The 26406-nt window shown below is 40.5% G+C and overlaps 1 protein-coding gene and 1 pseudogene across 4 annotated transcripts in view; one reads left to right on the top strand and one right to left on the bottom strand.

Moving 5' to 3' along the window:
- Window positions 1-26406, bottom strand: part of Zdhhc15 (zinc finger, DHHC domain containing 15) — a 134122-nt gene that overhangs the window by 59052 nt on the left and 48664 nt on the right. For all 4 annotated transcript variants that reach the window (XM_011247506.1, XM_011247505.1, NM_175358.4 and 1 more), the window contains exon 3: window positions 2072-2166. In XM_011247506.1, coding sequence (XP_011245808.1) covers window positions 2072-2166 — 95 coding nt within the window. The remainder of the gene's footprint in view (window positions 1-2071; window positions 2167-26406) is intronic.
- Window positions 20845-20951, top strand: Gm22430 (annotated as a pseudogene).

The following is a 26406-nucleotide window of genomic DNA, read 5'->3' on the forward strand; positions in this document are numbered from 1 at the left end:
TTAAGGATGTTGAACATTTTTTCAAGTGCTTCTAAGTCCCTTCGGTATTCCTCAGTTGAGAATTCTTTGTTTAGCTCTGTACCCCATTTTTAATGGGGTTATTTGAATTTCTGGAGTTCAGCTTCTTGAGCTCTTTGTATATATTGGATATTAGTCCCCTATCAGATTTAGGATTGGTAAAAATTCTTTCCTAATCTGTTGGTGGCCTTTTTGTCTTATTGACAGTGTCTTTTGCCCTACAGAAGCTTTGCAATTTTATGAGGTCCCATTTGTCGATTCTTGATCTTACAGCACAGGCCATTGCTGTTCTGTTTAGGAATTTTTCCCCTGTGCCCATATCTTTGAGGGTTTTCCCCACTTTTTCCTCTATAAATTTCAGTGTCTCTGGTTTTATATGGAGTTCTTTGATCCACTTAAGACTTGAGCTTTGTACAAGGAGATAAGAATGGATCAATTTGTATTCTTCTACATGCTAACCAACAGTTGTGCCTGGTAATAAGGACACATGCTCCACTATGTTCTAGCAGCCCTATTTATAATAGCCAGAAGCTGGAAAGAACCCAGATGTCCCTCAATAGAGGAATGGATATAGAAAATGTGGTACATTTACACAATGGAGTACTACTCAGCTATTAAAAAATTAATTTATGAAATTCTTAGGCAAATGGATGGATCTGGAGGATATCATCCTGAGTGAGGTAACCCAATCACAAAAGAAGTCACTTAATATGCACTCACTGATAAGTGGATATTAGCTCAGAAACCTAGAATTCCCAAGATACAATTTGCAAAACACAAGAAAATCAAGAAGGAAGACCAATGCGTGGATACTTCATTCCTCCCTAGAATAGGGAATAAAATACCCATGGAAGGAGTTACAGAGACAAAGTTTGGAGTTAAGACGAAAGGATGGACCATCCAGAGACTGCCCCACTCGGGGGTCCATCCCACAATCAGCCACCAAACACAGACAGTAGTGCATATGCCAGCAAGATTTTGCTGACAGGACCTTGATACAGCTGTCTCTTGTGAGGCTGGCAAATATAGAAGTGGATGCTCACAGTCATCTATAGGATGGAACACAGGGCCCCCAAAGGAGGAGGAGCCAGAGAAAGTACCCAAGGAGCTGAAGGGGTCTACAACCCTATAGGTGGAACAACAATATGAACTAATCAGTACCCCCCAGAACTCGTGTCTCTAGCTGCATATGTAGCAAAAGATGGCCTAGTCGGCCATCACTGGAAAGAGAGGCCCCTTGGTATTGCAAACTTTATATGCCCGAGTACAAGGGAATGCCAGGGCCAAGAAGTGGGAGTGGGTGGGTAGGGGAGCAGTGTGGGGGAGAGGGTATAGGGAACTTTCGGGATAGCATTTGAAATGTAAATGAAGAAAATATCTAATAAAAAAATTTTAAAAAGATCTTTCCCATTGTTTCTTTTTACTTCCAAATCTAACTTCTTTTAAAGTAGTTATAGGCAATAAATTTCTGAGATGATCATTTTTCTGATTTCTTACAAATAGTGCAAGAAACACATGGATTCAAGAGACTACACCTTAAAAGGGTTAAATTCACAATTGAGTTTTTTCTCAGAGTTGCCTTCTAGTTTCTTGCTGGGTGCCATTATAAAATAATACAACTTCATACAATTGAACTGGATGAGGACTCAGAATCAAAGCAGCTTTTTGTTTGAATCAGATCCCCATTACAGACAGTGGTTTTCTAGTCTTAAAGACACCCAAGGCTGGTGATTTCACAAACCCCTTCAATGGAGTAGTCTACCCTTAATTCCTCAGAGTGAATCCTTCTCAGTTTATCCCTGGCTGGGCAAGGTAGTGGGACACCATAGCCCCAGCTATTCAGGAGAGGTAAAGGAGGGTGACTGGAGACTAGGAGTTCAATGCCAGCTTGGGCAATACAGAGAGACCTTGTCTGGGGAAAAAAAAAGACAAAACAGCCTAAATTTCTTTTGAATAGGAAGGCTATTTGTTCTTCCTTTTGTTCTGTTCTGGTTTTTATTGGTATCTTTAGTTTCTTTTGTTCTTAAGTTTGTGAAGCAACACATATTCTTACCTTCTGGTTTGGCTGCTGTGGGAGTGTGAAGATAGACTTCCAGTAGGTCCATGCAAAGAACACAAAAATGGCATGATAGAGTATGAGGTAGATAACTGAAAAAAAAATGTTGACACTTTTAATTTTTTTTTCTTCAGAGTTCAAAAGAACAAAGTAAGCAACAAATGTCTCTTTTTCTCCTATCACTATATACTATCTGGTATTACTATGGAATGCTGAGTGCTACCATTTTCTCATGCACAGATAAGAATACATGCAGAACACCAAAGTTTGAGCCAGAGAAAATCTGGAAGTTATATGTTTTCCAAGTTTTCATGATTCTGTGAGTAAAAAGTAGACTTAACCTTTATATCAATATATGAGAGCTGTTGTATCCAGTTGTCATCATCTCCTCCACCCTGGGTACTAAAATGCTATGATACAATTGGCACTTCATTAGAGTTTATAGCATGCTTTTCCAAAAATAATATTAAGGTAGTATATGTACCTCTGTGTGTGTACACACATGCTATAGTGCACATGTGGCTTCAGAGGACAATCTGTGGGAGCCAGTCCTCTTCTTCTACCATAGGGGTTCCAGAGATAGAATGCAGGACATTGGGCCCTGGCTGCAAGCACTTTTACCCATCTGGCCAGCCTACAACATATTTTATATTTGTCACCTCATTCTATTTTCTCAGTAACTTTGTTGAAATAGATAACAGTATAGGGCAGGTAATTATCTGTCAGAGACAGAGAGCTCGTTAACCAAGGTCCCACAGTCTGTAATGTGCACCCTGACATTATATGAAGAACTTCTGACTCTAAATCCAGATTTGTTTTTAATAGCTCCATTGACTACAGAACTCAGAAGTATAAGTTGTACCTTTGAAATAGATGACCACATGACTTTCCTGCCTGTTTTCTCATACTTTCTTTTTAAACATCTCAGTTTGGGTATTCTCCACAGAGCTGGTTACAAGATGGAAAATCACTTCAGCGTTTCATTTCAAGTGCCTGAATGGCATGGTCTTATATCAGTCCATCAAGAAGACTCAAGAGAATGATGTAATTCAAGATGAAATTAACTCTTTCAGTCCCAGCCCTTTAGTACAAGACCATTTATATGTGAGATTATGAGATCTCAATTTCCCACACAGAATAAAAGGCAACAGTTTACTCCACATGGGCACCTCACTTCTCACTTCTTCATGTCAAGGGTGTGGCCCATTCCAGATTTTCTCACATGTTTATATAAATGCATGCAAAGAACAAGCATCTCTGCAACATTTAAAGATTTAACTCTCTTTTGTGGTGAAAAGTTAAAGATTCATACAGTTCAAAACTTGAGTTAGAGGAGTATCCAGTGAAATCCTTATCTATTCAGTTATATTCTAAGCCATGACTTCAGAGTTTATGTTTGTAAAATAATAACTCAGGGTATTTTGGCACACACAGAGAAGTAGTCTGTACACAATATTTTGCAACATCCTTCTTGATTGCCTTATATATCTGGGATTGCTTCATTTTATATAACTTGGAAAGAGTGATTTTTCTTATTTTCTTAAATAATTGGAGTGCTCAGCCCTAGATGGGACATCTGCATTATATCCCTTCCTGAAAAGGCTAAGGGGCTATAATATATGGGAGTGCGAAAGATTATAAGAGCCAGAGGTTGGAAAGGATTGCTCTAAAACATTGTCTCCTGACATGAGAGGGCTGTTGTACATAAGAAATCATAGAGTTATGGCTGCATAAGATGTGCACAAGATTAAGCCATCCAACCCCCCAGCATGTACTGGGGAGGAGACCAAGAGGCCCCATCCCTGAGCTGGGGAACTACTGGCAGTTGGTGGCAGTTGAGGGAGTCAAAGTCAGTTTTTTTCAGAGATGTGATCCCTAATAGACTGTTCACAATCTAGTGAGTGGCCCTACATTCATGTGCATATATATATATACATATATATATGTATGTATATATATATATATACACACACATTATACTGTACTACAGATTATATTGTACTACACATTATCTGTACTACAGATTATACTGTTTGTTGAAGAAAAAAGATTACAAGAAGATGGAAGGAAAACTGGTGGGTGGTATAAGGGGCAGGAGTGTGAGGTAGATTTTTATCAAAACACAATGTATGCATTTATAAAATTCTCAAAATACATTTGCATGGTATTCTATTGCAAAGATGTATTATATACTCTAGTGAACCAGACTGTCTTTATTATACATTGAATTTTTGCTTTCTCTTGTTATTACAAATAGTGATCCCATGAATATTTTAAATGTATGTTATCAGCACATATATAAACATCTGTTGAATCAATAGGGTGGTGTTGTCACACCCCTTTAATCCTGGCACTTGGGAAGCAGCAGCAGGTAGATATCTAAGTTTGATGCTACCCTGGTCTATAGAGTGAATTCCAGGACAGCTGAGGATACATAGAGAAACCCTATCTAAAAGAACAACAACAACAACAACAACAACAACAACAACAAACCCATAAAAATCCAAAACAAAAGAAAATCTATAGAATAGATTCCCTGAATTGGAATTGCCAGGTCAAAAAGTATGCCTTTTTCTATTGTTTCTTTTATTTTTGATATTATAACCTAATTAAAAGCCTGCCTTTTGTATGCAATGGTGTCATCGTTTGGAGGCTAATTATGGGACGGATCCCTGGCAAGCGTTTGTTGCAAGGACCGTGATATAGCTGTCTCTTGTGAGACTAGGCCGGGGCCTAGCAAACACAGAAGTGGATGATCACAGTCAACTATTCGATGGATCACAGGGCCCCCAATGGAGGAGCTAGAGAAAGCATACAAGGAGCTAAAGGGATCTGCAACCCTATAGGAGGAACAACATTATGAACTAACCAGTACCCCAGAGCTCTTGACTCTAGCTGCATATGTATCAAAAGATGGCCTAGTTGGCCATCACTGCAAAGAGAGGCCCATTGGACTTGCAAACTTTATATGCCCCAGTACAGGGGAACACCAGGGCCAAAAAGTGGGAGTGGGTGGGTAGGGGAGTGGGGGGAGGGTATGGGGGACTTTTGGGATAGCATTGGAAATGTAAATGAGGAAAATACATTAAAAAAAAGCCTGCCTTTCCTTCCTCCAAATCATCCCATATACCTGTGGAACAAGCGGAACTGTGCCACCAGACAAAAGACTGGAAAGGTCAATCAGATTAAGAAACCCCTGCAATTCTCATAACAGAATTGTAGGCATTTGAATTTGCTCTCAAGCCAGTTCCTGTCCTGGAGCACTGCAGGGCCATGAGTGTTGGGAAGAGGGGAGTGAGAGAGAGCCCACATCTGGCCAGAGTTCCTATGCTCTGGGCAGGCGGATGCAGAAGAACTGCCGGATGCTTTCCACGCAGCCCCGGGTGGGCATCTGGCTATATGAAGCCACTGACCCCACAGGGCGGGGGAGGGGTGGATAAGGGGCAGCCCCCAGTACCAGGTTCTCAGTCTCTGGCATCCCACGCTGGATACGGCAGAGGAGCTGAGAACAGAATAGGGGCCCTGAGGTGGCATTAGGCTCCAGAGATATGGGAAGAGGGAGCAGGGGTAAAGAGGAGGGGATCGCTGGGTGGTTCGCGTGGCACTCGCTTTAGTCCGGTCCATGGCTGGAGCACAGGAAGGCCTTCTGACTGGAGGTTAGAAGTGGCTCCTTAAAAGAAAGTCTATCCCATCATCCAAGCACAGTGGGCCTTGATGAACAAAGACAGTCTACGGTTTTACAGCTTTATTTTAGAAAGGCAGAGGGAAAGAGAGAAGGTAGAAAAGAGAGAGAAACCGGCTATGGCCAAGAGGCGAGAAGGGGGAAGGGAAAGAGAGAAAGAGAGAGAATATGAAAGGTGAAGGCTGAGAGAGAGAGAGAGAGATAAAAGCTTAGAGAGAGCTTAGAGAGAGAGTAAGGAAAGTAAAAGCTTAAGAGAGCTACTAGGGGCCAAGCAGCCCCTCTTGTAGTGGGCTGTGTTATCTTGCTGTTGCTAGGTAACTGTGGGGCGGAGTCTAGCCAGAAGGCCAGAATCTTGGGACACTGTCCACCTGACTGCTAGCCACATGCTTCTCCTGGGGCGGGGCTGTAACTTCGACAGGAGCCGGGGGTCCAGGAGACATGAGGGAACGCCTTCTGTCCCATGTAGGTGAAAATTACCACCACCAGGTCTTTCCGGGGTTTAAGACCTCAACTTGACAGGAGACCAGGCTGTCTGTGCATAGCCCATTGCCCCACAGAGCATGTGACCACCACACCCCACATGAGGACCTTGACAACTAGTTGAGTAGCACAGAGCCCAGAGTTCTCCCTGCTAATGAAGTACCTAGATGGGGCTGCCAATAAACTCCCCTCCTCAGACATTCCTTCCTGCAAAAGGCATTTAATTTCTGGTCCACCCTGAGTAAGTTGTATGCACCATTTTCACAATGAATAAACAGTGTGGACAAGCAAGGGCTGTCCCTCTCATGAAGAACCTCCAAGTGGGCAACCCTTCAGTTTCAAGCCAGGTCACGCAGATGTGGTGGCAGCGCCGTCTTCCCCCCTTCTGCAGAGATAACCCTGTAATCGTAACAGGGAGCAGAACCCTGGCAGGGCGGTGTCTGCACGGGGGAGGGGGTCATGTATATGTTAAGCCTGTAACAATTTGATTGGGAACATATCCGTGGTCTGTCGTTATGGTCCTAGAAAAAAAGGCAAGGAAGGGTGTTTGAGGAAATTAGTCCTGGAAGGAGTCCTCTAAGTGGAGAGTTACCTGTGTAGTGTTAAGGAAAGCAGAGGGAAGACTTGGGAATTTATCTGCTTTAGATGGCTGAGGAAGAAAATATTATATTAATTATGTATCTGGGGTAGGCAGTAACAGCTTGTCTCTAAAAGGAAACTGGCTTAAGTAGATGATATTATTTTGTTAATTAAGGATTAAAAAATAGCTATTAGCGAGTTGGTTTGACCTGTGGGGAGTAGATTAAATATGATATATTTTTTTGAAGCTTAAAAGAAATTTTAAACAAACTGAAGATTTCAGAGCAATTTCGGGGTAAAAAGCACAAACATTGTTTCAGGTGTTCCTGTTAGTGAGAAAAATAAACCTTTAAATAAAGAAGCATGAAAATTTGGAGTTAAAAGGCATGAACAGTGTTTCAGGTGTTGCTGTTAGGGAGAACAAGCATTTAAACAAAGAAGCCTGAAAAGGTTTGGGTTAAGGGTTTCAGATGTGTCTTTCCCAATTCTCAGCAGCAAGAGCTCATCTATTACCTTTGGCTTGGTGGACTCTTCCCCGAGGAGGAGGGGCCTGCTCTGCACACCCAGGCTGCTGGCCTTTTGTTCTACGAGGCACGGTCTTTTTTTCTCATGTGTGTTTTTTCATGTTTGTGCTTTTTACCCCAAAATTGCTCTGAAATCTTCAGTTTGTTTAAAATTTCTTTTAAGCTTCAAAAAAATATATCATATTTAATCTACTCCCCACAGGTCAAACCAACTCGCTAATAGCTATTTTTTAAATCCTTAATTAACAAAATAATATCATCTACTTAAGCCAGTTTCCTTTTAGAGACAAGCTGTTACTGCCTACCCCAGATACATAATTAATATAATATTTTCTTCCTCAGCCATCTAAAGCAGATAAATTCCCAAGTCTTCCCTCTGCTTTCCTTAACACTACACAGGTAACTCTCCACTTAGAGGACTCCTTCCAGGACTAATTTCCTCAAACACCCTTCCTTGCCTTTTTTTCTAGGACCATAACGACAGACCACGGATATGTTCCCAATCAAATTGTTACAGGCTTAACATATACATGACCCCCTCCCCCGTGCAGACACCGCCCTGCCAGGGTTCTGCTCCCTGTTACGATTACAGGGTTATCTCTGCAGAAGGGGGGAAGACGGCGCTGCCACCACATCTGTGTGACCTGGCTTGAAACTGAAGGGTTGCCCACTTGGAGGTTCTTCATGAGAGGGACAGCCCTTGCTTGTCCACACTGTTTATTCATTGTGAAAATGGTGCATACAACTTACTCAGGGTGGACCAGAAATTAAATGCCTTTTGCAGGAAGGAATGTCTGAGGAGGGGAGTTTATTGGCTGAATCCTCAGGGCAGCCCCATCTAGATACTTCATTAGCAGGGAGAACTCTGGGCTCTGTGCTACTCAACTAGTTGTCAAGGTCCTCATGTGGGGTGTGGTGGTCATGTGCTCCAGGACAGGAACTGGGTTGGGAGCAAATTCAAATGCCTACCATTCTGTTATGAGAATTGCAGGGGTTTCTTAATCTGCTTGACCTTTCCAGTCTTTTGTCTGGTGGCACAGTTCTGCTTGTCCCACATTACCCTTCCTTGCTCTCTTCATAGGGGAATATATCTCTATGTCTCTGTCTATCTATCTATCTATCTATCTATCTATCTATCTATCTATCTATCTATCATATATATCCCTGAGAAAATTATATTCCCTGCTTAGTAAGTAGAATGTTATTTCTATGCATGTTCTCAGGTTTTCAGGAGTGAACATTTGGTATTGAACAACCACCTGGTATGCTCTTCCATGGAAAAGACTGCTTTTCCTGCTCTCAGGATTCCTTAGTTGCCTCTGGCCCTTTGTGTAGTTTCTGCGCTTTTGCTCTTTAGCATGTCAATTGTTGTTGTCCTTGTTCAGCTCATGTTTGCATGTTTGCAGAGTTGTGTTTGTGAGACGTTATGGGTATAGCTTCTGATATTACTAGGACACACAATTTCATATAAAACTCCCTGATCCTTAGCCCTTACACTCATTCTGCCCCTTTGCAATGCTCTCTGAGCCTTAGGTATAAGAACTGGTTTGCAGATGTAAACATTCAAACTGGACTTCACAGCTAGTGTTAAATTGCCATTAGTAAAACTTACACATGTTGCTCCTCTACCAGAGGCCACTCCAGCACCCAGATTCTCAGGCAAGCCCTCTGCCTATAGACCACATCCACTCCTCCAGTGTCCACCCAGCCCACCCCCAAAAGCCCTTCCTCTCCTTGTCACCATATCCAGTCCTGTGTCTCCTGTGTCACTCCAGAGGCCACATCGACACTCAGAACCCCAGGTAAGGCACCCACCAATACTATCCCAGTGCTCACCTAGACTACCCTCAACAGCTTCCCCTCCAATAGTCCCTCCTCCCTTCATCACCCTATCCCATCTCACACCTTTGGCTGAAGCCCGGTGCCCCAACAAAGGCCACACCAGCCCCAAGATCCTCAGGTAAGTTCACTAGTAGTAGACCATAAATATTCTAACCATGTCTGCCCAGCTCACCCACAACAGCCCCTCCTCTCCTTGGCACTCTATCCTAACTTACATCTCTGGCAGAAGCCCCATCCTCCACCACAGACAAGGCTAGTACTTAGATCTCCAGGTAAGACCCCTGCCTAGGTAAGGGAATTACAAACACTCCCCCCCAGTGACCACCCAGGCTAAACTTAACAGCCCTTCCCTTTTTCATCACCATATCCTGGCCCACATCTGTGGTGGAAGACCCCTTCTCTACCAGAGACCACACCAGCACCCAGAACCCCACATAAGTTGCTTGCTGGTGGACCAAACCCAATCTCTCAGTATCTGACCAGCCCTCCCTTCATTATCACCATATCATGTGCCCTTCTCCTGCAGAAAACCCCCAGCTACACCAGAGGCCACTCTGGCCATCAGAAGTCTAGCTCCCAAATCAACCTGACACACTATACTCAATCACAGGCCACTCCAGCTAAAAGACCAGAGAAGAAACAAAAACTGAAGAATAAAGTACCCATCCAACAAAGACACTCAGAAATCAACAAACCCAAGTGCCTAGATGTCACTGTCAGAATATAATCAAAAACAGCTAGGACAATATGTCACCACCAGAGCCCAGCTATCCAAGGAAATTAAGACTTGAATATTTCAACACTGTTGAAGCACAAGTAAATGACCCTAAAACCAACTTTATGAAGATGATAGAGGCCCTTAAAGAGGCAATGAATAAATCTCAAAGAAACCCAGGAAAACACAAACAATTGAGGAAATAAAGAAATCCTTTAAAGAAAACCAAGAAAAATCAAACAGGTAAACAAAATAAATAACACTGTTCAAGACATAAAAATGGAAATAAAATAATAAACAAAAGACAAACTGAGGGAATTCTGAATATGGAAAATCTAGAAAGCAAACAGGAACTACAGAGGCAAACTTTAACAGCAGAATATAAGAGATAGGATAAAAATCTCAGGTATTTAAGATATGATAGGTAAAATGGATACACTGGTCAAAAAATGTTAAATCTAAAATATTACCAACACAAACCCCAGAAAATCTTGGACTATGGAAAATCAAAACCCAATAATAATAGGAAAAAAACAAACAAACAAACAAACAAGAAGAATCCCAGCTACAAGGTCTAGAAAATATTTTAACAAAGTCAAAGAAGAAAATTTTCCTAACCTAAGGGACATGTCTATAAAGGTATAAGAAGTTTAGAGAACACCAGATAGGTTGAACACAAAAAGAAAATCCTATGCCAAATAATAATCAAAACACTAAAAACACAGAACAAAGAAAGAATATTAAAAAGTGCAAGATAAAAGGCCAAGTAACATAAAAAAGCAGATCTAGTAGGATTATACCTCATTTCTCAATGGAGACTGTAAATGCCAGAAGGGCCTAGAGAGACATGCTGCTCTAAGAAACCACAGACGTCAGTCCAGACTACTATACACAACAAAACATTTTCTCCATCACTATAGATGGAGAAAACAGGATATTCCACGACAAAATCAAATTTAAACAATATGTATTCACAAATCCAGCACTGCAGAAGGCACTAGAATCCAAGAAAGTTAATTACAACCATGAAAATATAGTCAATAAATAATCTCACACCACTGAAACCGAAAGAATGGGAACGCGCACACACCAATATCAAAATAGTAAGAATTAACAAGAATTGGTCATTGTTCTCTCTCAATGTCAATGAACTCAATAAAAATACACAGATTAACAAAATAGATGTGAAATCCGGATCCATCCTTCTGCTGCATACAAGAAACATACCTCAACATCAAAGATAGTCATTACCTCAGAGTAAATGGTTGTACAAAGGTTTTCCAAGTAAGTGGACCTAAGAAACAAGTTGGTATTGCCAGTAAATAGACTTCAAACGAAAATTAATCAAAAGTGATCATAAAGGACACTTCATATGCATCAAAGTAAAAATCAACCAAGATGAAATTTCAATTTTTGACATCTATGCTCCAAACACAAAAGCACCCACATTTGTACAGGATATACTAAAGCTTAAATCACACACTGCTCTTCACATATCAATACTGGAAAACTTAAAGTACCCACTCTCATTATTGGCCAGATCATTGAGACAAAAAATAAATAAATAAATAAACAGAGAAATAGAGCTAATAGATGTTATGAGCAAATTGGACCTAATATATCTTTTGTGTTTTACCCAAACACTAAACAATATGTCTTCTTCTCAGCACTTCATGGAACATTCTCGAAAATTGGCTATATAGTCAGTCAATCACAGAGCAAGCCTCAATAATTACAAGAAAATTGAAATACTTTCTTGAATCTTATCAGACCACTATGGATTAAAGCTGGACTTCAACAACAACAACAGAAACACCAGAAAGCCTACACACTCATGGGAATTGAACAATTCTCTACTCAATGACCACTGGGTCAAAGAAGAAATAAGAAATTAAAAATTTTCTATAATTCAATGAAGATGAAGGCACAAAATACCTAAACTTATGGGACACAATGAAAGTGGTGCTAAGAGGAAAATTCATAGCACTAAGTGCCTACATAAAGAAATTGGAGAATTCTCATGTTAGTAACTTAACAGCACAACTAAAATCTCTAGAACAAAAAGAAGCAAGTTCACCCAAGAGGAGTAGATAACAGGAAATAATCAAATTTAGGGCTGAAATCAATAAAATAGAAAGTAAGATTCTTTAATCAATGAAACAGTCGATTCTTTGAGAAAATGAACAAGAGAGACAAATCTTTATTCAAACTAAAATGCAGAGACAGAATTAACAAAATCAGAAATAAAAAGGCAGAAATAACAATAAACAGTGAGGAAATTCAAAGACCTAAATCCCATAAAATTGGAAAATCTAATATAAATGAATAATGCTCTCAATACCTATCTTTACTTACCTACCCTTAACTTACCAAAGGTAAACCAAGTTCAGATAAGCAATTTAAATAGATCTATAATCCCCACAGACAGAGAAGCACTCATTAAAATTCTCCCAACCAGCCGGGCGTGGTGGCGCACGCCTTTAATCCCAGCACTCTGGAGGCAGAGGCAGGCAGATTTCTGAGTTCGAGGCCAGCCTGGTCTACAAAGTGAGTTCCAGGACAGCCAGGGCTAAACAGAGAAACCCTGCCTTAAAAACAAAACAAAACAAAAAAAACAAAAACAAACAAACAAACAAAACCAAACTCAAAAAAAATCTCCCAACCCCCCCAAAAAGCCCAATTATTATTCCACATAATAGAAACAGAAGGAACACAGTCAAATTCATTTTATTAGGCCACAATTATCCTGATACTCAAACCACATAAAGATTCACCAAAGAAAATTACAGACCAATTCCTCTTATGAACATTGATGAAAAATACTCAAAAAACAAATCCAAGAGTACACTAAAAATATCCTTCACCATGATCAAATAGGTTTCATCCCAAAGATGCAGGGATGGTTCAACACATAAAAATCTAGCAATGTAATCCACTATATAAACAAACTGAAAAAAAAAACCGACATGATCATATCATTAGATGCTGAAAAAGCCTTTAATAAAATCCAATGTGCCTTCATGTTAAAAGTCTTGGGGATATCAGAGACACCTAAACATAATAAAGGCAATTTATACAGCAAGCAAGTAGCCAATGTCAAATTAAACGGAGATAAAATCAAAGCAATTGCACTAAAGTCAGGAGCAAGGCAAGGCTTGTTCATTTACTCTATATCTATTCAATGTAGTACTTGAACTTATCTAGAGCACTGTGGGAATGTCCAGCCAATGACTGGTTTAACCTGAAGCCCACATCACCAGAGGGAGCCCATGCCTGACACTGAGGACTGAGACTAGAAGCTTGGAAGCCCAGAGATCCATGATAGAATCAAATAAAACGGGGAAAAAGTCAATGAAATGATTCCTAATATTCTGCCATACTCATAGTTCAGTGCCCAGACCAATTGTCATCATAGAGACATTGTCCAGCAACTGATGGAAGTAAATGCAGAGACCCACAGCCAAACACTAGGATGAGCCAGGAGAATCTTGCAGAAGCAGGGAAGGAAAGATTCTAGGAATCAGAGGGTCAAGGACACCAGGAGAACATGACCTACAAAATCAACTAAACAGGGCTCACAGCGACTGAAGGGGCAACCACGGACCCTGTATGGGTCTGAGCTAGGTCCTCTGCATATATGTTATGGTTGTATAGCTTGGTGTTTTTATGGGACTCCTAACAGTGGGAGTGGGGAGTATCTCTGACACTTTTGCTTAGAGTTAGGACCCTTTTCCTCCTACTGGATTGTTTTGCAACAATTCTCAAATGTCCGTGTGCAAGGTGGTTGAGATTGCTAAGTGGATAAAGGCAGTTGTTAAGTCTATGAGAACCAACTCCTACAAGCTGAACCAACTCCTACAAGCTGTCTCCTAATATCCACATTGTCAATGCGAAACATGTGTGCAAGAGTGTACACACACGTACACACAGTCACTCTACATTGAAAAATGTAATAAACACTCAGCATATATAATTCACCAAAGACTGAACCATTATGTGAATTATAGAGTTCAAGAATTTAGCCACCCCCTCTCAGGTCATTCTGAAGAACCAGGAGAAAAGAGTGCCTTTAGGCCATCTGCTTGTTCACCGTACCACTTCAAAGTGAAAACTTGCTCCAACCTCCCTGGCAGACAATAACTTCATCTCTACCAGTGCTTTGAAGTGACTCTTCTTGAAATACAGAGAGAACTCATGATTCTCATGCTCCTGCATCCCTCTGTGTAGTCAAGGCTCTTGACCTTTGCTCTCCAATATGCACCAGTGTAGTTCATTCTACATTAAAAGCATGCAGCATACTTCTTTCCTGTGCCTCTCCCAGTTGGCCTATGTCTTGAGATTATTTCTCACACTGTAGTGCAAACTGATTTGAAACTCACTACGTAACTATGGCTGGTCTTGAACTCATGGCAATTCTCCTACCTCATCCTCCCAAGTGTTGGAATTACAGATACAAGTCACCACACCTGGTTGGCATAGTTTTTTATAATTAATTTTGTGTCTAGAATACTCATCCTGTAAACCACAGGGACACTGAATATTTTTTAAATATGTTGCTCCAGTGAGGTTTCAAATCACTAGAGAAATCAAATAGCTTGTGAACTGTAACCCTGAGCTGTCACTACTCACCGGCATAGAAATGAAATGGAAAAACATGCTTTTTCCCTTTAGAAAACAGGCACAGTGGAGCCCTTCACTTATCTGGCAGTGATTACTGGGGGGGGGGGTGTGTGTGTGCATCAGAGCTGCTAGAGTTAGTGTTATAACCTGAAATCTCAAAGTCTTTCAAATATCTTTTCTTCTTTTCTTTCACCAGATGCAGAGGTTTGCAAGACGACCAGAACATGGCCAAATGCCAAAGGAAAAAAGTTCCTCTAAGCATGCAGTTGTTCTGCATGTCATCACTGTGTTGTGATGTGAATAGCCCATTATGGGGATAGCTTGTAAAATAATGCCTCATAAACACCTTGATAAAATTATGGATGCTAAAATTACATGCTGGAAGTAGCATTAAGAAGTTGTTATTAAGCAACATCTTTGGACAGTAGATTCCATTTTGTTTTGCTCTTAGGAGGTAGTGGGGAAAGTGTATGTGTGTTGGGGCGTGCTCGCGGGGGGGGGGGGGAGTAACTTGTGCATGTATTCTTGGGTGCCTCCAAGTGTATGTCATAGTCTGTTGTGAACGCAACAAGATGAGCAGCAGAGTGAGAAAGGAAAGCGGCTTTGCTCCACATTTCCAGACAAATGCCAAAGCTGTTACTGCGGCAATTATCTAACAAACCTTTTTTTTTCTTCTTTAAAAGCTATTGTTAGAGACTCTTTATTTTAAAAAGAGATTATTTTCTGTAACATCTTTCATACCAGTTGATGACTAAAAGCATTTGTGTTGGTAGTGAGGGAAAATTAGGAGAGAAGTACCTTGCAATTATGCACTGTAATTCAAATAGGCACAGCAGTTGTAGACCTAGCAATTGAGAGTCCTTATTAAAACCTCCATTTTGGCTCAGGAGAGAAATCCTTAGATTATGATAAGGGTGAAATTTGTCAGCCAGGCAGTTAGTTACATCTCCATTTGAGCAGAGAACTTAACAATGAGGTGTTGATTCTGACGTTAAATATATTGCCTTACTTTACTTACACTGCTTTGTGAACTCCAACAGAGCTGGAGATTGTGCGGCGGTTATTTGAAGGAGTCGTGAGGATAAGGAAAGAGTCTCATAGTTTTTTTGCCCAAGGTTTACAGAACATTTGATGAAATTTTAAGAATTACTCACATGTTCATTCCATGGTTTATCTAACCCTAGCATTTGAATTTTTATCAGCTGGTTCCAGGGTTTACCTAATTAACCCATAGGAGTTTCTCTGATATCAGCATACTATCCTGGAGACATGTGGCATTACATTTTGAAAAGCATAGTTTCTTTTTCATTAATGTCAACTTAAAATGTTAGGCTTTCATCCAAGGTATACTGATTTCTCCTAATTATCCACTAGACATCTACTGCTCATCAATTTATATAAACTTTTTATAAAGCCGATTATGTTACCAACTCTTTTTAATTTTTTTAAAAAAGATTTATTCATTTTATATGTAGGAGTGTTTGCTTGTACGCACGTTCACTACTTGTGTGCTGTGCCTGAGGAGGCCATAAGGAAACATAGCTTACCTGGGAACTGCAGTTACCATATGGATGCTGTGCATTGAACCTGGGTTCTCTGCAAGAACAGCAAGTGCTCTTAACCATTGAGCAATGTCTCCAGCTCCCACATATGTTACCAGTTCTTGAGGATTATCTTATAAATTTAGCAGCCATTATGCAAAATGGAGCTTCATTTTCATTGGCATGAATTAGATCTCTGTCTCTCTCTGTCTCTCTCTCTGTCTCTCTCTCTCTCTCTCTCTCTCTCTCTCTCTCTCTCTCTCTCTCTCTCTCTCTCTCTCTCTCTGGGTGTCCTGGAACTCACTCTGTAGACCAGGCTGGCCTCGAATTCAGAAATCTGCCTGCCTCTGCCTCCCAAGTGCTGGGATTAAAAGCATGTGCCACCACTGCCCAGCCACTCTTTGTCTCTTTACACTGTATATATACTAGGTAAATATTCACTCACTGAACTATACCAGTAGCTTAATTGTTAGTATTTTCAAGTTCCAAATATCTGTCTCGTTCCTGTGCATTAGGAGTTGGTACAAAATACCGAAAGAACAAAATACATATGTTTATGTGTATCAGAAAATATTAAAAAGGAACCTTTAGGTTCCTATGCTACTCTAAGCCCTGGTGCTTTGGGCAGCCTGTTCTTATCTCATGGAGACTCTCTGGACTGCGCTCCTGGAACATCTCCACCCAGCTCGATAGGTTCCCACTGGCGGGTCGTTACCAAGCCAGCCCCATGCTTCAAAACCCCACGACCTTTGTGGTGCACATCAGGCAAACCCACGCTTTGTCGCTGTACCTTTCTCTCTTGAACCCAGACAAGCCGCCAAGTGAAGGAAAACACAACACAAACTTCAGAAACAACAGCAACTCAATTGCGGGGTGAAACAACTAAAATCCTAATCTTGTAAGCCTTATTAGATCTAAATCCTCTAGAGGCAAATCCTGACGGATCCATCATTGAAACTGGGAGACACTAGTAACTACATCTTGTTCTTATGTTACCCCTGTCAAAAAGAACCTGTTAGGAACTCTCTCCTGCTTCCTCTCTTCTGCTGTCCAACCCGGAAGTCCTACCTACTCGCCCAGTGATTGGCTCCTTTATTCATTAGGGGACTCACTCACTCCTTGTCCCCTTGTCTGCAACCCCTCCCAGAAGAGCAGAATTAGCATCAAAATACAAACAGCACCAGGCCCATCCACAACATTTATGAATGTGAATTATAATATTAATCTTTGTCAAAATGATTGGGTTTGGAATCGCCTAGGAGACATACTTCTGGCTGTGTCTGTGAGGCTGTTTACAGAAAGATTTAACTGAAGAAAGAAAAATCTACCCAAAATATGGAGGGCACCATTTCATGGACTTGGCTCCCGGACTGAATAAAAAGTGAAAAATAAACCTGTTGAGGTCCAATATTTGTGACTTTGGTTCTTTATTGTCAATGCAATGTAACTAGCTGCCTTATATTCCCACCAATATGTTTTTCCCAAAACAATGGACTATAACCTCTCAAACTATGGGCTAAAATAAATCTTTCCTTTTTAAAAAATTTGCCCTTGTCAGGTAATTGTGTTAGAGCAAAACTAATATGAAGTTTTTTTTTTTTTTCATTTTTTTCTTGTGTTAAAAAGATGTGGCACAGAGATGTCAGGTAAAACAATGAATTTGGAACCAGCTGATTGGCTTGAACTCTGGATTTGCTATTTAATAACAATGTATCCTTGGGTTGGGGATGATGCTCTATGGTAGAGTAGTTGCCTGGCTTGTTTGAGGCCCTGGGTTTCTCTCCTAGAAGTAAGACAAAAATCAAACAAAAAGGTGCTGGGAAGATGGCACAGTGGGTAAATATGCTTGACAATACAATGAGTTAGGATGCAATTGTCCAAGCATAACTGCCCACAATCCCAACATGTGCATAGTCAATGGGAGGTTGAAACAGGATATTCAGCAGCTCATGGTCCAGCTAGTCTGTTTCTCTTTTAAAGACGTATTTTATTTTATGTGCATGTGTGTGCCTGAGTGTATGTATATGCACCACATGCATGCACGTTCCCCAGGGACCAGAGAAGATCATCTGGCACTTGAGTTACTGGAAGGCACTGGATGTGAGTGCTGGGAACCAAACCTGAGTTCTCCACAATAGCAGCAAGTGCTCTTTATCACAGAGGCATCTCCACATCCCATCAGCTGGCATGGTTTAAACACTGTGTCTCAAACAAAGTGGAATGGCGAGGACCAACAGTTAAAACTTGTCCTTTGATATCCATATGTGTGCTACCGTATGTATGTGCCCACAACCATATACATATATACCCATAAGACTCTCTTACACATATACCATGAAACAAAACATTTGTTCCAAATTATATGTCCTTGAGAAGCTACTTAGTCATAGTTATGTACATATAAATATACATGTATGCAATATATACAAAATATATTTAAATGTATTGATAAACATTTATAATATACACATAAATGCTTGTCTCACAAAGTTTTTATGAGTATTATTTTTCAATGCATTGATACATCTGACATATTAGAATAACTTAACATGTAGTTTTTTTCTCTTTTTTTCTTAACTCTTGGTGGTTTATATTCTTAGAAATGATAATAAAAACTACACAAACTTTATTGGAAGAAATACGATGGCTTGTTAAAAAATGAGGAAAATGGCTTGTTTCTAGTCCTCTACTTGGTGTTGAGCCAGTCTTTCATTGATTCATTCATGTTGGGGACATAGGAGCAAACTGGGCTAATCTTTTGAGTAACAGTCTTTGGCTTCCCTCATAGCTCCAAGTAGATAATTGGAATATTATTATTGTGCATGTACAATTTGAACTAAGGGAATCCATTGATTCAGCACTGTCAGAACTATTCCCAGCAGACTTTAAAGGGAAGCAGAGATTACCTGTTGTCTACATAGCGGCTAGGGATTATAGATCGATTCTCTCTGGCTGCGGAAGTGACAGGAACACAGAAAGCACAGGTTGGTTCCCTTAGAATGTATTACCTTTTGTTGATTGAACCTATAAATCTATCTCAGTTACATGGTGCTAACTTTATTTTAATATCATTAAATTTCAAAGTTTAAAGGCATCTGGGATGCTATTTGGCACAGTGGTCTAGAAAACACACATGTCTTCTTTACAACACCTCTAATAACCAGTTGTCTAGCTTTTGTTTGAAGATCTGAAGTAATACAGAATCGATCAATGCCTAGGGGGGTCAACACATCTTATTGCCGGAAAACTCTGTCAGACTTGTTTTTCTTATATAGAAATATCCTTCCTGGCAACACCCTCTCATTGATCTTAATTGTGCAGTATGGAAAGAAAAACAGATAGTTTGAAAACCACAGCCTGTATCCAGACATTTAAAGATGTTTCACAACTCAATAAAATGGGCAAAAGACTTAACCAGATACTTCCCCTAAAGAAGAGTTAGATGGCAGTAAGACATGTGAAAAGATGCTTGGCATTAGCAGCCATTACAGAGCTACAAATCAAAGTCACAAGAAGACATTGCTTTATGTACAGTAAAATGATTTAAAAAAAAACAAATAAAGCTACAAATGAAAATAAGTGACATCAAGGATTTAGACCAACTAACGTTGTCACATACAATGGCAGGGAAGCAAAAAGGGCAGAACCACAGAAGTAGATAGTCAGATAGTTCTGTATCCAATTAAACATACCACATGAGCACAAAATCTTACTCCTTAGTATTTACCAAGAGAAAAAAAAGACATATTGTCACAAAGGCATATTTTTCAAATTTTTAATGGTTCTGGAAATTTTTAATGGTTCTAGCACATGTCAACCAAGTACTTTACCACTGTCCTTGTCTGTGTACCTGTATATATTTATCAGCTTCATTCAGTTTAGCTCAAAACTGGAAAGAATTCAAATGCACCTGAACTAGTGTGTGAAAGACTGACTTGGGGTACAATTGAAATGTGCACTAACCAGTAGCAATAAAAAGGAAGAAACTATTTATATGTGCAGTGGCATGGAGGAATCCTAAAACTGTATAGTATTAGGAAGGCAAATATAGAAGATTGCACATTGTATGCTTCAATCTATATAGCATTAGGGAAAGATAAAATTGTATGGGACCAAAAATAAATAAATAAATAAAAGCAGTGGTGGTGAGCGGTAGGGAATGAGGATTGTTTGCAAATGGGCCAGATGGAATAATTTGAAATAATGTTAATATTTTATACTTTCATTGTGGTGGTGCTTACATCATTGTCTATATTTTTTCAAAGGTCATTAATCTGAACACTTAAAATGGATGTCTTTAAGTTTTCAAAAATCATATCTCAATAAATCTGACAAAACTGAGGTTTTCCTTGAATTTTTAATTTCTTAGATTAATATTTAAATCAAATCATAATAGACCTGTATTAAAAATTACTCTAATAGTCATTTAAAAACACTTACCGGAGAATAAACTGGTAAGTAAAAAATTAAGTTACATAATAATAGGTATAGTGTTACCCAGTGTTTAAAAAGTCAAGCTTATAATCATCTATACGTCTATTTCTAACTGTAAGGAATAACTAACTGTAATTTCTAACTGTAATCAATATGAGTTCAAGTTAAACTAAAGATAACAGATTCCTATGGTTAGTGATAGAGAGATTATGAGAACTCAAATTTTTACATTATATATGTCTACACTTTTAAACAATAAATCTTTTAGAAATATGTTAATCTATCAAGAACACAGCCTTCATTAGAGTCCTCAAGCCTTTATTAGAAAGTGATTTTTTAAAATGAGCATTAAACCTGCCGCTAGAGGTGTTGCAGGTGTGGCTGCTGTGTCACATGTGCAGCAGTAGGTGGCAGAGTGATTAGTAGCCTAACATTTCCTGAAAAAAGTGAGCTTAAGATTACCACCAGTCTGGCACGAGGGGGTGTGGACAGAGAGAAAGCCTGAGATGACCACCAGTCTGGTGCCAGACAGGCTTGGACAGGCTCCCAAGATGGGGAGCAAGCCAGAGTCTAGAAGAACCCCACCTGGGACCACAGACCTCAGGCAAAAGTGAGCCTGAGACAGACAATCCTCACAAGGGGCCACTTGGGCAGGCCAGGTGAGGGACAAGCCTGAGATGACTACCAGACCAGCACCATGGGGCCCTGACAGCTACCCTGAGATGGCCACCAGTCTGGTACCACACAGGCCTTGGAGGGCAGACCATGCCCAAGATAACCCCTGCTAGGCACCATAAGGCCCAGGTGGGACATACACTCCTGAGACCATTCCTGAGATGACCCCATAAAATCTGAGACCCCAGTGCAAGTAAGTGGTAGAGAAGTGGAAGAGAAAGAGAAACAGAAGGATGTAGACATAATGAAGACAGGAAGAAGTGGAGACTCAAGGGTAGTGAGGAACAGCCTGACATGAGTAGCCAGTGATGTCACCTGGGACCATGGTGGGGTCCCAGACTGTGCTGACACAGGGGGCCCTGTATAGGTCTGTGGCCCTGCAAGAGCAGGGGTCTGTTGCCCCCAAAGGCCAGGTGGATGTCCCTGGTCTGGACTGCTACCTGGTGACATGTTGATGTTCCAGGGCTGTGCAGAACTGGTCCCAGCCCTCATCTAGGCATCATCAGAGACCTAGCCCTGGAAGCATAAAGGCAGGAGAGCTGATTCTGCCCCTAACCAGTTGGAATATTTGGGTTAGCAGCCCAGCACCTTGTGGAAGTTGTAGCTGACCCAACCCTGAGGGTAGAAGCGTGGGAGAGCTGGCCCTACCACTTGTCTCCTGTGCAGTGGAGTGAGGAAGAGCTATCCTCTTCCCCCTTGCCGCTCACCATCTGCAGTAGGCAGGAGAGCTGGCCCTGAGGTTATTAGAACAGTAGAGTTATCCCTGCGTCTCACCTGCTGCAAGACTTGGGAGAGCAGGCCCTGCACCTCACCTGGGCAGCACAGTAGAGCTGAGCCTGGATGTGAAGGCTGTGGGTGAGTTGGCCCTTCGGGCATAAGCGTAAGAGAGCTGGCCCTGCCTCTGGTCTCCTGTGTGGTGGAGAGGGATCCCCTCACCTCCCTTTTGCCTTCACCACTGGCAGTGGGCTAGAAAGCTGTCCTTGACAAGGTCATGAGATTAGGAGAGCTGTCTTTGCCCCTCAACGGCTGCAGCACTTGGGGGAGCAGGTTCTGCACCTCATCTGGGCAGCACTGTAGGGCTATCTCTGGATATGGGGGTTGTGGGTGAGCCAGCCTCAAGGGCATAGTGTGGGAGAGCCAATTTTGCCTTTTGTCTGCTATGTGGTGGTGTCAGTGTGGGAGAGCTTCCCTGCCCTCCTTTTTGCCCTTGCCATTGGGGCAGGTGGGAGAGTTGGCCTAGATGGGGTCATGAGAGCATTTGAGCAGACCCTGCATTTTGCCTTGGTAGCACAGTAGAGCTAACCCTGGATGTGGGGGTTATAGGTGTAGCCAGCCCAAGGGCATGAGATCAGAAGAGTCCCGGTGGGCTAACCAGCTCAGATACCTTTCAGACCCAGATCCAGGGATTATGAATTGGCCCCAACATATACTGCATTAATGAACTGCTGGACTGCATGAAGGGACCAGTCCTACAGATCTCAAACTACAGGATCTCCATGACACAGGGTAACAACAGGATATCCAAGAAGAGGCCCAGTGAGGTTCCAGTATTGCTAGTGTAGCAGAAGCCAGAGACCTCATTGCAATTAAACATTTGCAAGCAAAGAAGTGTGGACAAAAGGGTATACTGTGGGACACACTGTGACATACTACACTTTCCATAATGAGACTTTTTTCTCTGTTGTAGGAAAGGTTGCAAGAGTGGAGGGGCTTAGGAGGAGAGGAGATGAGCGGGATTGGGATGTATAATGTGAAAATCACAAAGAGCCAATTAAAATTTTAAGAAATGATCATTAAAGTCTATCATCATTGTTGTCATTGTCACTACCGCCATCACCACCACCACCATCATCGATGTTATGAGACAAAATTACCCTATTTAGACCAGGTTAGCCTAGAACTTGCAATGTATAAAAGGCTGGCCTCCAAATTATGATCCTCCTGCATCTGTCTCAGTTCTTTATAATGTGTTACCATGGTCAGCAGTATACATTTGTTTTAGTTGTTTTAGTTACATTTCTTTTGAACCAGGCATTGTTGTGGATAGCCCTGGGGCTAATTATATTTGATGTTAATTCCATTCTCCAGGGAGTGGTTGAGTGGCTGAAGTCAGCACTCAGGTGATTTCCTGTAAATGTGCTTCCCACTTTAATTTGTAAAATAAAGGAGAGTTGATGATTGGGCAGATAAAGGGAAGGTGGAGCAGAAGGTGGGTGAGAGAAGAAGGAGAAAATGGAAGAGGGAGAGGACGCAGAGGAGGAAGAAGGAGAAAAGCAGAGCAGAAGCACATGGCCTGGAGAAACCACAAGTTCTAAGGGATCTCATAGATGTGGAAGATGGTAGTGTAGTGTTAGATCTGCCCAATCTAGGCGCACAGCATGTATTCATATTAACTGAGTTGTGTTTTCATTGCCGGGGCATATTTGGGTTTGAGAAATTTACTGAACGAAACAAGGCATGGTGTTGTATGCTTGTAATCCCAGTACTTTGGAGGCATAAGCAGGAAGAACACCACAAGTTTGAAGTCAGCCTAGTCTATAACAAACCTCAAGACTGTTTCAAAAATACCACCCCAAAGAAGGGTTAGCGATATAGTTCAGAGGTAGAGTTCTTCCTGAGCAAGCATGCAGTCCTAAATCTCTATTACTTTAAAAACCAAACAAAAATGAAAATTCTGCTTTGGGGCTGTGGATATAGCTTAGGGAGAGAGTGCTTCCCTAGCAAAGACAAAGGCATGGGTCCAATCTTGGGGAAAATTTTTATTTTAGCTGGCATGTTACCACAAAATTTTACGTATTATTGGGTTCTATACAATGTTTTCACACACACACACACACACACACACACACACACACACACACACACACATCAGGCTAAACATATCTATCTTCCCAAATATTCATGTTCCCTATGGCAAAAATATTCAAAGTATTTCTTCTGGACTTTTGAAATAGACAATTTACCTAGAGACAGTTTTACCTCCTATGTATCTATACCAATGACCAGTCCCTCTCTTCCTACCTGACCCCTACTTTCATCAGCCATCTCTGATTTTTAATGAGATCAACTATCTTTCATCGCACAGATCAGTGAGGTCATGTAACCTTTCTGTATTTGGCTTGTTTTATTGAACACAATGACTTGCAGTTCTATCCATGCTCTATCAAGGATCAAGGAATCATGTTTTAATGGCTGTCTAACATTCCACTGTGTTTATGTATATTTTCTTTACCAATTAATCACATGAAAGAGATTTAGGTTACTATTTTATGGTTATTGTGGATAATATCATGATGAATATGAAATTTCAGGTATTTCTGTTCAACAAACTGGTTTTTATCTCCTTTTCACATATGCCAGAGTGAGACAGTGAGATCATGTGGTAATTCAATTTTATTTTAGTTTTGAATGAAACTCCATGCTGATGGCCATAATGATGTACTAATTTACATCCCACCAACAGTGTGCAGCAATTCCCTGTCCTCCTCATTGTCACCAACAATTATTATCTTTGTCTCTAAACTTATTATTTACCATTTATGTGCTTGAGTGTTTTACCTGGATGTCTGTATGTGTACTGTATGCATGCTTGGTACCTGTGGAGGCCAGAAGAGCATGTTGGATGCCCTGGAACTGGAGTTACAGGTATCTGTGAGCTGCCATGTAGGTGCTGGGAACTGAACCCAGAATCCCTGGAAGATCAGCCAGTGCTCTTAACTGCTGAGCTCTTAAACCACCGAGACACTTCTCTAGCCTCTCTCATTTTGGTTTTCTTTTCACTTTCCCAAATAGTTACATTGAGCTTTAAAAAAAATGTACCCACTGAGCATTTGAATGTCTTCTTTGGAAAAATGTCTAAGTCTCATTTTAAAATTGAGTTTATTAGGGGTTTTGCTTTCTATTTTTTATTTCTTATATATTAGAGCTACCAAGCATTGGGCAGATGTATAGCATGCCTCTTTCAAAAGTCATGTATTATTAAGAACTCTGATCGGGAACACAGCTCAATGGCAGCATTCTTCCCTCTTCCATCCTGGGTTTAATCCTCAGTGTCATAAAGAAAGAGTGTGATGCACGGTTTGATGGTTTATAACTGAAGATTCCAACACTTGGAAGAATGAAGGAGGAGAAATGTGCATTCTGTGGCTGCTTGGACTATATACCAAGGCTCTACCTTGATGAATTAACAATTAAACAATCAAGAAAATATAAATAGCACTGAGATAACTCATCAAAACCATAGTGAAGATTTCCATTACAATCTGGCAAAGATAAAAATAAATCATACTGTAGCATACTGTCTTCCTGCTGAGCTATCTCTTACAATCCTGGTATTTTTTAATAGGTTAGCTATAAATTAAGGCTAGCCTAGCTGTGAAGCTGACACAGAGCTGATATTTTCATGTTTTTGATTTTGAAGACATGATGAATCTCTTGTTATTAGTTTTCTTAGTTCACAATAATGTACTATAAACTAGGTGCCTTAATCAATAGAAATTAATTTTCTCACAGTTCTGGAGACAAGCCAAGGTAAGGGTGCCATCTCAGGCCTCTTTCCTTGGCATGCACACCGCCATCTTCATCCTCTGAGTTCAATATTGTCTTCCTTCTATATTCACCTATCCTCAAATTCCCTTCTATTTTGAAGACACCTGAATTCACTCCAGTGACCTCATTTTAACTTAATTACTCCAAATAAAGTTACATTTTGAAGTACATGTGGCTAGACACCACCTATAAATTTGAGGGTACTCAAGTCCATAGTCACTTTAATATTTATAAAGTACATCAATTTCTGAGAAGGTAAGTAATTGCAATCATTTTCCTTTAAGGAAGAATCCAGAGAATTTCATATGTAAACCATCAAAAATCTAATGAATCTGCACAGGACAAGCTGAACTTTTGTTTACAATGATTAATGACCTTTTGGGAAGATGAGAAACTGTGAACAATGTATTACTCTTAATTATATTTGGGCTGAATGATGGATCATGCCTGATGCCCTTATCGTTCTTAAGTTTATTTTTAGCCTCACCTCATTCTTGGTTCTTATTAAATTTCTAATTGTTAGCTTATCCCTGATCCTCATTTCAGGGTTATTGAAGGGATTTTTTTTTTTTTTTTTGCAATCAAGATCTTCAACACAGATCATGCTGAGAAAGATCATCTTTATAATATACTTATGAAAGCAAGGGGAATATATTATTATCATATTTTAGTATAAAATAAGATAGCATGTT

The sequence above is a fragment of the Mus musculus genome, chromosome X (genome assembly GCF_000001635.26).
Source record: "Mus musculus strain C57BL/6J chromosome X, GRCm38.p6 C57BL/6J".
NCBI classification, from domain to species: Eukaryota; Metazoa; Chordata; class Mammalia; order Rodentia; family Muridae; genus Mus; species Mus musculus.